Below are 14,923 nucleotides of genomic sequence, written 5' to 3' on the forward strand. Positions count from 1 at the left end.
CATTACAAAAGTCTTTCTAAAAGTATATGTACGCAGTGATCTCCCCCATATTATGAGTCTGTCACATTCGACGACATCGACCCAAATCGTCAAGCATAGTAATACCTTTGACCCAGAAATCGCCTGTGCTGTGAAAATAGTCACAAAAGCACACACACACGTGCACACCCATATCTATAGCAGCAGCATAAATAATGGCAGAAAACTAGAAATAAGCACATTATCCCTCCAGCGAAGACTGATTACAGATAAATTAGGTCGTGTTCATAAAACGGAATAGCAAGCAGATAAGACACAAGGCAGCTCTGTTTGCTCTGACGGGGACGACGTTCCAAATACTTTAATTTTTATTGTGATCCTTTGTGTGAGATAATAGTGGTAACAGTCTCCACGACCAGGAAGGTGAACTTCATCAAAGCCATGACCCCCTTAAAACTGGAGACGGAAGGAGAGACGGCAGCGGGGATAGGATTTTGATTCAACAGTGTCCCTCCCCCAGGGGTCACCCCATGTCAAACCACGCGACACAAAGGAGGTGCGACCTGTGTGCACGTGTTCGGGACTCCAGCAGTAAGAGGGGGTGTTCTCGGTGATTCTTGGGGGTGCCAGAGTCTTCACGCGGCCAGATTTATTCCGGCCGCAAACAATTAGGAAGAGCCTGGTGCTACAGTCAGAGAGACTCAGGTGTAAACCCTCCTTCTACCCTAGTGAGCTGTGCACCCCTGGGCAAGTTTCTCACCTTCTCTGATTCTCAGCTGTCCAGTGTGGCAGGAAGTAACAGCAGGAGTATCGTGGGCACTCCATGCAATAATGCTTCCTATGCTCTTAGCACAGTGCCTGGTGCGGGGTAAGCCTAAAACAAGTATCAGCTATCAAGATCATTTCTCTTTGCCACAAATTGAGTTGGCCCTCGATGGTATGAGCTCAGCCACAGGACAGCCACAAATTACAACGACAGTCTCTCATCATCACAGAAGAGAATGTCACAATTGTTTGTTTAATGGGTTATATCTTACCCTTGTGGCAATCATTAATACTTTTAAGAAAAAAAATGTGTTTTACAACTTAGCTGTGGCATTTTAGATTGGGGTCAAAATCCTACTGATATAGGAAGTAATCTTTTCTGGGAAAAAGGAAAGGGATGTTTGAGTAGCCAGGATAATATTTACGATTAAACTAACCTTTGGTTTCACAGACTTTTCGCACCGAGAGGTTTTTGTCGTTGTTGTTGTTGTTGTTGTTTTCCACAAAACGGAGTGTCTCAGAGTTCCCTCGTGTGTCCCTGCTCGTGGTCCTGAAATGCTTTCTGGGTTTGGGAGAGATTTTGGCAAGGAGAACCACGATCAGGACTCCGTGGGAAATGCAGTCTCTGCTGTGTTCTGACATGGCCTTGCTGCACACAGTCCGGGTAGCAAACAAGAGACACCTGCAGTGGGAACAGTCGGAGACGTTGCCTCAGTGTCCCCGGTACACACTGAAAGTCCTTTCCGTGTGTTTTTGTATGTGGATACCGCCACCAGTATACTTCCATTAAATTGCTTATGTTGTCGCAAGCTCTCTCTGGTTCGTGCTGTACTTACTTTCTCCACTGTAGGGTGTGATAGGAGCTTTTCAGCCCTATAATAATGCAACCCAACAAAGCCTCTTTCTTGCCTTAGCTGAGCTAAGCAGTTGTATTTGCATAGGTTTAAGAGATCAGAGCACAACGCTGAGTTCAAGGAGTCATGTAAACTTTGATGAAACGCAGTAGCAATGTAATTACACCAGTACAATGCATTTCCCTCTCTCTGTGATTTTTACTGAGTCAAGTGCAACTCTGTATTAATTACATGTGCAATTAATTACAGCAAATGAACACACACAAAAAACAGTCCCTCACCCAGGTCCCCTGTCGTGGTTCTAAAATAAGATGTTCTGTGTTATACTAGGTGGAAACAGCCACAGATTCGGACACGGAGAGCCGAGGCCTGCGGGAATACCACTCTGTCGGCGTCCAGGTGGAAGATGAGAAGAGGTAATCAGCCCCTTTGAAACATACAAGGTCCGCAGCAGGAACGACCTGTTAGGGATACGAGGTTCCCCAGCAGGAAGGAGTGATCTGTTAGGAATACGAGGTCCCCAGCAGGAACGATCTGTCAGGGATGTGAGGTCCCCAGCAGGAACCATCTGTTAGGGACGCGAGGTTCCCAGCAGGAACCATCTGTTACGGATGCAAGGTCCCCAGCAGGAATGACCTGTTAGGGATACGAGGTTCCCCAGCAGGAAGGAGTGATCTGTTAGGAATACGAGGTCCCCAGCAGGAACAATCTGTTAGGGATACGAGGTCCCCAGCAGGGACCATCTGTTAGGGTTGCAAGGTCCCCAGCAGGAACGATCTGTTAGGGATGCGAGGTTCCCAGCAGGAAGCAGTGATCTGTTAGGAATATGAGGTCCCCAGCAGGAATGATCTGTTAGGGATGCGAGGTCCCCAGCAGGAACCATCTGTTAGGGATGCGAGTCCCCAGCAGGGACCATCTGTTAGGGATGCTAGGTCCCCAGCAGGGACCATCTGTTAGGGATGCAAGGTCCCCAGCAGGAACAACCTGTTAGGGATACGAGGTTCCCCAGCAGGAAGGAGTGATCTGTTAGGCATACGAGGTCCCCAGCAGGAACAACCTGTTAGGGATATTAGGTCTCCAGCAAGAACGATCTGTTAGGGATAGGATGTCCCCAGCAGGAACGGTCTTTTAGGGATACGAGGTTCCCAGCAGGAAGGATCTGTTAGGGATATGAGGTTCCCCAGCAGGAACCATCTGTTAGAAACCTGACTGCACACACCTAGATCATGCTGACCATCAACAATTCATGCCTCTCGTGGAAACAGGGTCATATATTTATATTTTTCAATATGTCGTTCAAGTATGAATTAGCATCTGCCTGTGTCTTGTTTTTGCAAGAAGCAAGGGAATAATTCTTTCTAAAGTAATTTACTGCCTATGAAATCTGACAGCTCTGAAAGCCAAGTTCTTCACCCAAAGGAAGAGCACATCAGCCTGAGGGTCGACCAGATGCATGCCTTCTCACCTAATAATGTCAAAAGGAAAAGAAAGAGAGAGAAGGAAAGATGTTTAAGACCTTAGCCACCATGACTTCAACTACAGACTAAGAGATGTCTATTAGGATAGTGTTACTTTGCAACAAGAACAGGATGATTCTTTTGTATTTAAAATAACATATCGTATAAATTTCATAAAAATGAATTTTAATGAGAGCATCATTACATCTGCAACTTCTGTTCACATCTAGCTGGTAAGGTCCTGGGTGACATTCTCATTGGAGGGTTTTAGGACCCAACCCATAAAGGTTTTGATTGCGGAGATATTCAGACCACAAACTAATGGCTTCCCAGGCTCCCAATAAACCTCTCAGAGGCTGGACGGCTTCTGCACTGGGGAATCTGGGCTTGCTGCCTTCCGTCCCATCCCTGGCTTGCTCTCTTGTTTGCCTCCAGCAAAGAAAGTAAGTGGCACATTCATTAACCAGCTGCTCTCACAGCTATTGCCATCTGCAGGTTCAAATGGGGAGAAGCCAGAATGTTTAGTTAGGGTACAGTGTGGATGTACCCCCCCCCCACACACACACACAGAGTTCTCACCCAGCAATGTCTGGACTCCAATTACAAGCCCTTTCCTACCCATCATTTCGGTAATTGGCTGTGCAGGCATGGGTGGCCTCCAAATACATACGATGAAAATGTTTTTCAAACACCTGCTAAAGTCAGAGCTCAGATTCATTATTTTGCATAAAAGACTTAATGAAGACGATATTAAGATATTCAGAAAGGAGGAGAAACTCACGTCCTGAAATGTGTCCCCAGAAGTCAGAGGGTACAGAAGTTATTTATATCAAAGAAGCAATGCGGCCTTACTTTTACCTGCATGCAACACACGGGAGTTCGTAAACTTGTGGCGGATTTGCAAAGGGAGGTCACTGTTCCAAGGCAGGGGGGTCTCACGGGCCACTCTCCTCACTGTGCCCTACAGTACACTTACGTCTTAAGTGGGCATTACGTAGGCACTGAGACGTGGGTGCACGTCAGAGGTTGCTTATGAGCGAAACCCAATGTGCTTTCATAGCTGGGACCCCAGAGCAGCGGCAGTAGAGGTGAAAACGCTCACCTTCCCTTGAGCCGCTGGCTCGCTGCATCGCAGGAGTGCTGTGTGCGAGCTCGCCGTAGGTGTGCCACAGAAAGTCATCTCAGAAAGCCTTTCGTTTTTCTTCCTTCCCGCCTCCACAGACATGGACGTTTTAAGCGCTCGAACAGCGTGACAGCCGCCGTCCAAGCAGACTTGGAGCTGGAGGGCTTCCCGGGACGCGTCACCATGGAGGACAAGGGCCTGCAGTTTGGTCCCGCCTTCCAGCGGCACTCGGAGCCCAGCACGCCCACCCAGTACGGGGCAGTCAGGACTGTCCGGACCCAGGGGGTCTTTAGTTACAGAGAGGACTACAGGGCGCCCGTGGACACTGCCACCCTGCCCCCTCCCGAGCCCTGGCTGGAGCCGTGCGTCGAGACGGCAGACACCGGGAGGATGTCTCCGTGCCGCAGGGACGGCTCGTGGTTTGTGAAGCTGCTACACACGGAGACCAAGAGGATGGAAGGCTGGTGTAAGGACATGGAGAGAGAGGCAGAGGAGAATGACCTCTCGGAGGAAAGTAAGAGCACAGCCTCCAGTGGCTTCTTAACCCCGTCCCTGGGCAGTAGCATGAACGGGCAGGTGCCAGCATTAATGTGGGAATGTCCTTTGATACTTGGGCAAATTGAAACTGCATCCCACTCAATTCCAAGAGAACAGACAAGAGAACGAACAGAAAAGCAACCGGTAACATGTTCCAGGGGCTCCTCCTGGGTTTTGTTAGGTCGTGAGCCCGGTGGTGCTGATTGTGGTGGTGTTAGCATCCTTAATCTCGTGTTCCACGTGCTAGCTCTCTCCACGTGGAGCACTCTGAGTGTTTTCTAGAGTCCTTCCTGTCCCGTGTTTACATGGAGTGGAGTTGGCTTTATGCCAAAGAGAAGTTGGAGACGAATAGGAGATTGAACCGGCCCCATGACGGTGCGTTCCCATCGCAGTGCCGCGCGCAGATCTGACCTTCCTGAATGAGGGTCCGCAGAGCAGATCTGCTCCAACCCTTAATGGCTCAGATGGGTCTCTGCCTCTCTGTGCAGGAAGGGACAGCGTCCCTTTTTGCCCACCTCCTCCCCATTTCCCTGAAGAACCCTATCTTGAGGATTGTCAGAGCAGCCTCCTTCACAAATCACTGCATGTGACTTCCAAGCAAGTACCCGCCATCTTTGTTTTTAGAACAAGATTACCATGAGAATAATTGCAACGTACTTAGAACGAACCCCTGGTCTTTAGCACAGTACAGTTTCTCAAAGGCATTTCTGAGTGTCTTGACTCGACAAATCATGCTGTCTTTAAAGTGGTTGTTCACTTTCTATGAATTCCTTGGTACATTTGCTAGGTCGCCACAAATTCTCAAGTTCAAAAAGATTGCTGACGTCCTTGGGAATTGTGCCCTGGCGTTACATGTCTAGATGGCTGCCGTAATAGAATGCGTCAGTAATCTAGAAATGGAAATGCAGTGATGAAATTATATGGACTTCACATAACGTACAGAGTAAAATGGCCCTGGGATCCTAGAAGCCAAGAAAATAATTGGTGTATGGATCTCTAGTTGTTAGAACTTATGGTGCTAACCTATGAGGAAAGAGAGAGATTGCCCTTAAATCACTAATTCCTTCCCCCACATTTCTCTCTGAGTCATCCAAGTCCACATGTTGTTTACCTGGGCCGCCATCAGACCCTGAGTATTTTGGAGGAAGCATTGCCAGGGTGAGCCATTTGAACCTGCTCCCTGGCCGGCTCTGGCCGCTGGTGTCTCGCACCGTCCCCGTGCGTTTGTCCCAATCTGTTGTCTGCTTGGGGCACATTCAGTGGAGGGCTTGCTCACAATTGTGGTACTGAAAACTCGCTTACTTCCCGCACGTTGTTCTCACTCGTTGGTATGTGCGTCGGCTTGGCAAAATTGTTTTTCTCGTCACAGGGACTTACAGTCGTTCTCCCAAAGACACAGGAAAACTAAATTGTGCGTGTTGGTGGGAAATCGGGGCCGGGCTGCCGTCCCCACTGTGTGTGTGTGTTGCTCGGCGTGAGTTCTTGCAGGGCCTGGGGCACACAGACCTGCCGGGTGGTCAGTCAGGACGCACGTCCCCCGTCCCGTCCCGTGGCTCCGCAGCGGAGCACCGCGGAGGAGGAGACGGGAGGAAGACGCAGCGGTAACAGTTGTCAGTCTTAGCTCCACAGAGCGTCCGCCAATTTTATCCTGTCATCTTCCGAATCTGCACCCTCAGGACACATCCTAGAAGTTCTGGCTTCCCTTTGTGTGCAGAGCAACCAGGGTCACCAGCCACTGATGTTTGTAAGGTGGTCCAGCACAAGAGCTCCCTTATCCGAATTTCCCATATTTCATGTGTCCTTTTAACCCAGTCATTATTTTCCAAGAATCAGCTTTAAAACGGGTATTTTTTAAAGGAAGAAATCTCTAAGCCAGCACATACGAAGGCGTACGAGCACGTACGAGCACGTATCCTGTGCCAAATCTTACGCTAAGTTCTTCACGTACCTCGTCAAGGGCTCACCGTGGGTGGTGGGTAGAGAGCATCGTCTCCATTATCAAAGTAAACCAAGGCTCGGGGTCACTCTCTTTCCCCAGGTCCCACAGAGTAAAGAGGTGGAATGAGGTGTCAGAGTCAGGGCATCTCCTGTCAAGAGCTGTGTTTCAGGGCTGTGCTGGCTGAATTTCTTAAATCACGATATTCTTTTACTGGAAACTTCCTCCCTACATTGCGTCCTTCCCATCTGTATTCTCGGGGATCATCTTCTTCTGTGTCTTATAAAGTGCTGAGTCCCATCCTTGGCCATTCGCTTCATTCTGGTCCGTTTTGGCCGGGACACCCATTTATCCTCAGAGAGAACTCCTGAGCTGATAAAATACAGACCTGGGGTATCCTTAATAAGCCACTGGAGATTAGGAGAGCAAAGAAAAAAGGGCACAAGTTCTTTCTCAAACTAAACACGAAAGATCCGACAGTTAAAAAAGGCTTCAGCACCGAAACAGCATCGCAGTAAGTCATGACTGTCTTGTCATAGGAGACATTCCAGAAAATTCTGGGAAGAGTGCCATAAGGGCACCATATACGAAAGTCAGTTTGATGGCCTGCAATGACCCGAATCAACTGTAAGATTACATCATCTCAGGATACACAATATTTAGATTTCGGTTGGAGAGCACATTCTCCAGCAAACCATGGCAGAAGGTGACTTTCTCCTGCCCTTCAATTGCGTTTCCTAAACACCTTTTTTTAAAGCCTGCTTTGAACCTCTGGGGCCTTCTTCTTGGACTGTGTCATTAACGTAAACACCCTACGGATATTTACCAGATACGTGCCGTGAGCCAAGCACCACCGCACAGAACGTAGGCTAGTGGAGAGTGACCAGGGTACAGTGTAGACCCAGACTGCAGTTACCTCGGATGGAGAAGTGAGACCAGGACAAGACTATCGCGAGTGGGAAACATCATGTGTAGTAGGAGACAGGCAGGCAGGTGCGTTAGAAACTCAGAGGTATAAGATGCTGTCGAGTGGGGAGATTCCAAGATGCTTCATGGAGAAGGTGGCATGGTGCAGGGCCTCGAGGGGCAGTTGGATTTGGCTGAGCAGCAGAGGGGGCAGAGGGAGGGCGGTGGCACAGGAGCCCCTGTCCCAAGACTCTGTAAGAAGACCTTTGCTTTGACGTGGACCGTGCACCTGCCTGCGGGAAGGAGCCCCTTTGCTCCGTCACCTCCACACCCTGGGACGAGTGTTTCTTCTTGGAGGACAGGACAGTCCCTGTGTTTTCCCAAAGCTCTGTCCGTCTGCTGTCATGGGAGGCCTTCAGCGCCCCGCTGCAGTGATCATGTCTGATACGTTTATTATCCCCCAGCAGCGCCCAGCCCTATGTGCTCTGCAGGGGAGACAAAGAAAGAGGGGATGGAGCGGGGGAAGAGAGGAGCAGTCTTCATAAACAGGGACAGTCCCGCTCCCCCTCGCGCCTCGTAAGACCATGGCATCTAGAATGCTCTAGAGTTCCGGATCCTCTAGAGTTCCAGGTCCTCGGTGGCACTTAGGGGCTGGGAGTGCCCTGGGCGCTCCCCGTTCTATAGATACCGTCTACCGATGTGGGTTGTGTGCGGTTTTCCCAGGACTCTGTAATGACTTAAGATGACTGCTCTGCTGCGGGACTTGGATGCAGAGAACAGAGAACAGATCCACTGGATCTGCTCCTTGTGGGTTTCTTAATTTCTTTACCGAAGTTGCCCAGACGCCCTGATCTTCTTGCGGACAAAGAGGACACATTTATTATGTGTCTCCTCTGTACACTTTGCACCTAAAACTGGCACCCTATTAATCACGTTCAGATATTTCCCTAATAATTTGTAACAGGAAAGATAACCTGTGGTTCTTGCCCTGATTTTAAGAACAAGTATAGGGTTATTGCTGATGGCACCCTTTAAAAAGTAAAGATTAGGTTAAGTGGTTCATTAAGCCAGAACTCTGAGCTCCAAATATTGAAATTTCCATCACACGAAATAATTTCTTCCCAAAACTGTAATTTTATAATCACAGCTCATTGAACCGATTGAGCGAAGTTAGATCCGTTCAGCCCTCTATGATTAATAAAAAGTATCATGAGCCCAAATAAATACTGGTTTAGTTAAGTCGTGTTCAGGCAGGCTTCCTGTTGTTAAATCATTCAAAGATACGTTCCCGAGGGAATGTAAACCATTCCTGTGCTGGCGTTTGGGGACTTTTGTATCCGTTACATTAAGCCCAACGGGTAAATGGCATAAAGTGAAACAAAGCAAATAAGGTGTTTTTCTTGAGTAAAAGCAATTGTTGCAAAGCTACCAAGTTTCATTCAGTAGGTCCACAGAGACATGGGCCACACGAGGGACTCAACGGTAGGGTCTTCGGACAGGTGTTGACAGGTTCTCTTGCCCAAAACAACTCTGCCCAATTAGCTGATAATCTAAACACCGCTGGGTCAGACGTGTGGAGGCACAGACTCCCGGGGCTGCGGGTGGGGCTTCAGCGATTTCCTCATCTGAGGACCTGCTTTCCACCCCAGAAGACGGGGGGTAACCCCCGGGACTCCGGCCGTGATCCCTGGATGGGACGACGCCTGGCTCGTAGACAGTGTGGCAGGCACAGGGAAGAAGAGAGATTGCTCAGAGCTACCCCACGAGAGCACGACACGGGGCTGAGGAGGACATGGGCCCTGCAGTCCTCAGTTTGCCGGGATGCCACACAGCCACAGAGAAGAGAACAGACAAGTATCAGCTATAAGGGAGATGGCCCTGAGGGGGGCAGATGCCACGTGCACCTTGGGGACCTGCCCACCATACAGCTCGGTGGACAGCCGCTGCTCCCGGCCTTCTGACCGGTGTCCAGGTCCTTGCTGCCATGGGCAGGCGCCTACAGGGAGGTCCCACACATCCCAGGCGCCACACAGCCACGTGAAACTGGATGGACACGAAACGTGCGCTCCAAAGTAATGAATCATGGGACTGTACCTCTGAAGCCAAGAACACACTGTATACACTGCATGTTAGCTAACTTGACAATAAGGTATATATATTTTTTAATTCTTATTTTTGAGAGAGAGAGAGAGAGAGAGAGAGAGGCAGACTGCAAGCAGGGGAGGGGCAGAGAGAGCGGGGAAGACAGAACCTGAAGCAGGCTCTGGGCTCCGAGCTGTCAGCACAGAGCCCAACCTGGGGCTCGAACCCACCAACTGTGAGATCATGACCTGAGCCGAAGTCAGACACTGAACCAACAGAGCCTCCCAGGTATCCCGACAATAAATTATATTTAAAAAAAAAGAAAAAGAAAAATCTTGTTTTCAAATCCACAGAGAATGATGCTAGATTCTATAGTTGACTGTGATCTACTGTTAATCTGGAGATTATACTTTTCCATTCATCAGTTTGTTCTTTAAATAACTTTTAAATACTAAGTATACGATTTCAAAAAAAAACCAGAAACGTGTGCTCAATAAATATGAAAACAGTAACGCTGAGACCTTACAGGGGGACACACCTGTGGGGGCAGTGATTTTCCGACACCCACTCCACGACCTCAGTCACGGAAGATCCCAGAGACCAGGGAGGAATAAATATTCAAATGATCATTTCAAACTACCTGCAAATTCTACAAAAACCCACCTCAAATTTTGAAAGAAAAGGATCATGTGAATGTTCTGCTGGCATGTCATACCAGAATTTGCAAGAATTGGAAATTGTAGTAGACTGAAAAGTAACTTAACGGGAGCAAGTGAGCTCATCACATTTCCATGCACGTCAGAGGCAAACGTCATACAAGGTTCTTTGTAAATTTGCATTCTGATGAGCATTAGCCCTTATCGGTAGCTCTTGAAGGAAAGTGTCCAAACTAGGACAACATCAGGGAAGGACAGAGGAAGAGAATAAATTGAATTTTTCACTTCAATTTCATTGCCGTATGGGACGCTATTTGCATTAAAGGCACTGGATAGAGCATCGGCCCACCGAAGCGCCCGGCGCTCCTGCCGTGAGCACGTTAGCAATCACGTCGCGAGCTGCTCTTTGACATCCGCCAACTCTCCCGAGCAAGAATCCACATACGCCCTTTATCTCTTCACTACACTAAACCAGCACCAAGGTATGACCCCATCTCTCCACGATGTGCTAAAGATTCTACAGTGAAGTGCTTTACGTTAATACTTCTGTTGAATCACGTTTTAAGAAGACCGTGAAAGCTGGGAATTAAGACTTGAAATTGCGTGAAACGGATTGACTTGTAATTAGCCGCCGAGGGAGCAGTGAGTGCACACGGACCCACCGCTTCTTTCTATTCCTGCAGCCACAGCTCGCTCAAAACAAGTCTCTTTAAATGTTCTCATCGGTCCTGCAGGTGATAGGGGTTCACAGGTGGAACTTCAACATTTCAAGATCATTCCTCCACTCGGTGGCGGTGAGACCAGAGCCAGAGAGACGTGTTCAGTTTGGGGGATCCAACTGTGAATGGATGCTCTCACCCCTCCCGGGAGACACTGTGTCCTGCCTTGTCCCACGCCTGCCCAACCCCCCCCCCCCCCGTCCCCAGGGCACTCAGTCCTGAACCCGGGCACCCTCCCCTCCCTGGTGCCAGCTTCCTCCTCCCGTGCTGCCCGGCAGATCAGGTCAAGGAGGTGGGTGTGGGCACCCACCTTGGAAGTGGGCAAGCCCCTCTTGGAAATGGATTTGCAGAAGACGGGTGGGCCCAGGTAGCAAGACGCATGACGATACTTTTAAGTCTGAAGGGAGGCCAAAGTGTTATCCAATGTCTTCGCTTCTATGGGAAGCCACATGTGTTCAACTCCTCTTTAATATCCTAGAAGCAAGGGCGCCTGGGTGGCTCAGCCAGTTAGGCGTCCGACTCTTGATCTCAGCTCAGGTCTTGATCTCAGGGTCGTGAGTTCAGACCCCCTGTTGGGCTCTATGCTGGACGTGGAGCCTGCTTAAGAAAAAAATTCTGGAAACAGTGCAGAATTAGTTGTGTGAGGGAATTACTCACTCTTTAGGAAGGATAAGGAGAGTGTGGTTGCCCAGGGCGATGGCAGGTGACAGGCGGGCTATGGCTTATTGTCAGATGGCTCAGAAAAGCAAACATAGGCACGTGACAAACTGTTACTCACTGACTCTAAGTGATGCGGATGCTTTTCTTTAGATCTTCTGTATGTGTGAGATCGTTAACAACAAAACCCTGGGGAGCGGCAGTCGGCAATCTGAGTTCCTTGTACACAGATGAGAAAGTCAGACAAATTTAATTAGACAGTGTTTTGGCTCGTCGTGTTACCCCGGAGAAAGTCACTGTCGGAACACGCTGTGCAGGACCCCAGGTCCTCGTGCTTCAGCAAACGGACCCTGTGCTTCGCCCCGAAGCTGACTGACCCACACGCTGCAACGTGTCCCAGGCACGTCCGTGGGTTTACCTGTGGGACATCTGCGTCCACAGCCTCACGGCATTTCATCACATGGGCACTGAGGCCCTTCCCAGCTCTGGTCTGTGACTGTCTCCTCCAGAGCAAGCCCGAGGGAAGGGGACACGGCACCTGTGCGGCCTGGCTGTCGGGGTGTCAGAATCTTCGATGCCTGTCTCTAGCGCGCACTGAGTGAGTCTCACAGCCTCTGGTTTGGAAGCGCCTGTTACAATCACTACCGTTTGGGGAACCGTGCGGGAATGTGGACCTCAGTTTCCGCCTCTGTGGACACTTGCGAGGCCCCGATGGTGGAGCGTGCCCCAGGGACCCCGGGTGCCCCTGAGGAACTGAGTCAGGACAATACCGTGGGCTGGAGTGCTGGTCCCCTTTTTTTTTTTTTTTTTTTTTTTTTAATTTTTTTTTCAACGTTTATTTATTTTTGGGACAGAGAGAGACAGAGCATGAACGGGGGAGGGGCAGAGAGAGAGGGAGACACAGAATCGGAAACAGGCTCCAGGCTCTGAGCCATCAGCCCAGAGCCCGATGCGGGGCTCGAACTCACGGACCGCGAGATCGTGACCTGGCTGAAGTCGGACGCTCAACCAACTGCGCCACCCAGGCGCCCCATGGTCCCCTCTTCTTTAGACAAACCTCCAGCACAGAAATGTCCTGATGTAGATAAATCCGCATAAACACATGTGGGGGGGGGTTTCTTTCCTCCTCGTCCCCGATGGGCAAATCTCCGGCTAAGGCGAAACACCCCCTTCCCTAGCCACCTGCCACCTGCTGTCAGTGAATATAAGCTCCCACCACTGTCTTCCCTTTCAAACCCCGAGGAGATGCCTTGGTCGGCCCCTCGCTGCCCGTGTCCTGTGAGTCTGCGAGAGAGCCAGAGAGACGACAAAAGCGAGAGGGAGGGAACGATCTGCTCCAGCCCAGACGGGTGGATCCGTGTAAACCGAGGGAATAACTTCTCTTTCGTCTCCTAGGCAAACGAAACGTAGAGGTCCCCGGGCCCAGGTCCAGCAGCGGGAAACGTGTTCCGGCGGGCTCCTAAGTGCTGTTGAGAGGCCTGCGAGTGGGATCTAGCACAGCTATTATCTCCAAAATCTTGGTGGTGCTGCCACCTACATGGACTGGGTGTGAGAGGGGGGGCGGGCCGGCGAGGCGCCTGGAGGTTACAGGACTGCGGCAGGGCCCCCCCGTTTCACACACCAAGTCTTCTGTTTGCCGACTGTCCGTCCCAAGTGGTCGCTCCTGCCCTTTGCTAATAGGAGTCCTTTCCGTTGACAAAACCACTGTCACCTTTTTACAAAGTGCCGCTTGATTAATTCAAGTCCCACAACTTAGAAATCATTTGTCAACTTCAGGCCACATCACAGTGGGAGCGCAGGAGTGGGAGGGACATCATCACCACGGACGTCCGTGATGTGAGCCTGTTGTGGTGACAGGTGGCGGCCGGTGGCGGGAGCCGTGGACCGAGCACGAGGCAGGGAGACCGTCACGTCCCCTGCATTCCTGTGGGAGATGCTCTCAGAGCACCGCCCCGGGGCCACCAGCAGTCCTGAAACACTGTTCGCGGGACTTGAACGCGATAACTGATGTCACTGTGATTTTCTAGAAACTGGGAATTAACACCTTCATCTTCGGGCATCCGTAAAAAATAAGTTGAAAAAAAAAAAATAAGTACTTAACGTCTTTGTATTCATCCTTCTGCATCATCTTCTAGCTCGTGTGAGCGTCATGATAAAAGTGTCCTGATGCCACAAACAGGAAAACCTCCTGCAGTATAGACTGTCTTTCCGAAGTTAGTTCTTCCTAACACTGAAGAGTCATCTCCTAATCGTTGATACTATGTAGTATTCCTTGAGTTTCCCTCAAAAATCAGAAAAGGAACAGGCCAGGGCGCCTGGGTGGCTCAGTCAGGGGAGCGTCAGACTCTTGATTTCACCCCAGGTCATGATCCCAGGGTTGTGGGATCGAGCCCCGTGTCAGGCTCTGTGCTGACAGCACAGAGCCTGCTTGGGATTCTCTCTCTCCGTCTGTCCCTCCCCTGCTTGCTCTCTCACTCTATTTATTTATTGTGCAAAGTGAGAGAGCAAGCAGGGGAGGGACAGAGAGAGAGAGAGAGAGGGAGAGAGAATCCTAGGCAGGCTCCACACCAGCACAGAACCTGACACGGGGCTCAAATTCATGAACTGTGAGATCATGACCTGAGCCGAAAGCAAGAGTCAGGTGCTTAACCAACTGAGCCACCCAGGTGCCCCAATAAATAAGCATTTTTTAAAAAGGAAAAAAAAAGAAACGGAACAGATTGGAAAAGAACTTCCATCAGTGGACATATTCTGCACAATAAATTCAAGGTTTTAATCTTCCGGAAAAGGAGGAGCGGCCCCCACCTTTTGGAGTTTGCTCCCTTTGTGTAATGCTTCTGCTTCTGTTTTTCAACTGACCGGGTCTCAAGCTGGTTTTCTTCTGGTTCACAGTTCTCGGGAAGATCCGGAGTGCCGTGGGGAGTGCACAGCTTCTGATGTCCCAGAAATTCCAGCAGTTCTATTGGCTGTGCCAACAGAACATGGTGAGCAGACCCCCAGGTAACCCGGTTCCTCAGGGCATGCTCAGTGGCCGTCTCACATTCTGTGAGTTTGCAGCCCAGTAAGTGAATGGGAGTCACTGTGCTGCAGCCCAGAGAAAGGGCCACAGCGCGGGGGCCAGGGAGGGGGGTGTGGAAAGATAGCCCCCGACCTGTAGGACACTGGCGGAGCTCTGGGCCAATCCCCCTCCAGGCTTACGAGGCAGGTGGGAGGTGAGCAGGTGTGATGACAGGTGTCACCCAGGTGTCACCG

At 50.2% G+C, this 14,923-nt stretch overlaps 1 protein-coding gene across 9 annotated transcripts in view; it reads left to right on the forward strand.

The window, feature by feature from the left end:
- Nucleotides 1-14,923, forward strand: part of DLGAP2 (DLG associated protein 2) — a 786,292-nt gene that overhangs the window by 760,688 nt on the left and 10,681 nt on the right. For all 9 annotated transcript variants that reach the window (XM_045451319.1, XM_045451280.1, XM_045451288.1 and 6 more), the window contains 3 exons: nucleotides 1,929-2,014; nucleotides 4,277-4,692; nucleotides 14,564-14,655. In XM_045451319.1, the coding sequence (XP_045307275.1) occupies nucleotides 1,929-2,014; nucleotides 4,277-4,692; nucleotides 14,564-14,655 (594 nt within the window). The remainder of the gene's footprint in view (nucleotides 1-1,928; nucleotides 2,015-4,276; nucleotides 4,693-14,563; nucleotides 14,656-14,923) is intronic.

The sequence above is a fragment of the Leopardus geoffroyi genome, chromosome B1, assembly GCF_018350155.1.
Source record: "Leopardus geoffroyi isolate Oge1 chromosome B1, O.geoffroyi_Oge1_pat1.0, whole genome shotgun sequence".
Taxonomy (NCBI): Eukaryota; Metazoa; Chordata; class Mammalia; order Carnivora; family Felidae; genus Leopardus; species Leopardus geoffroyi.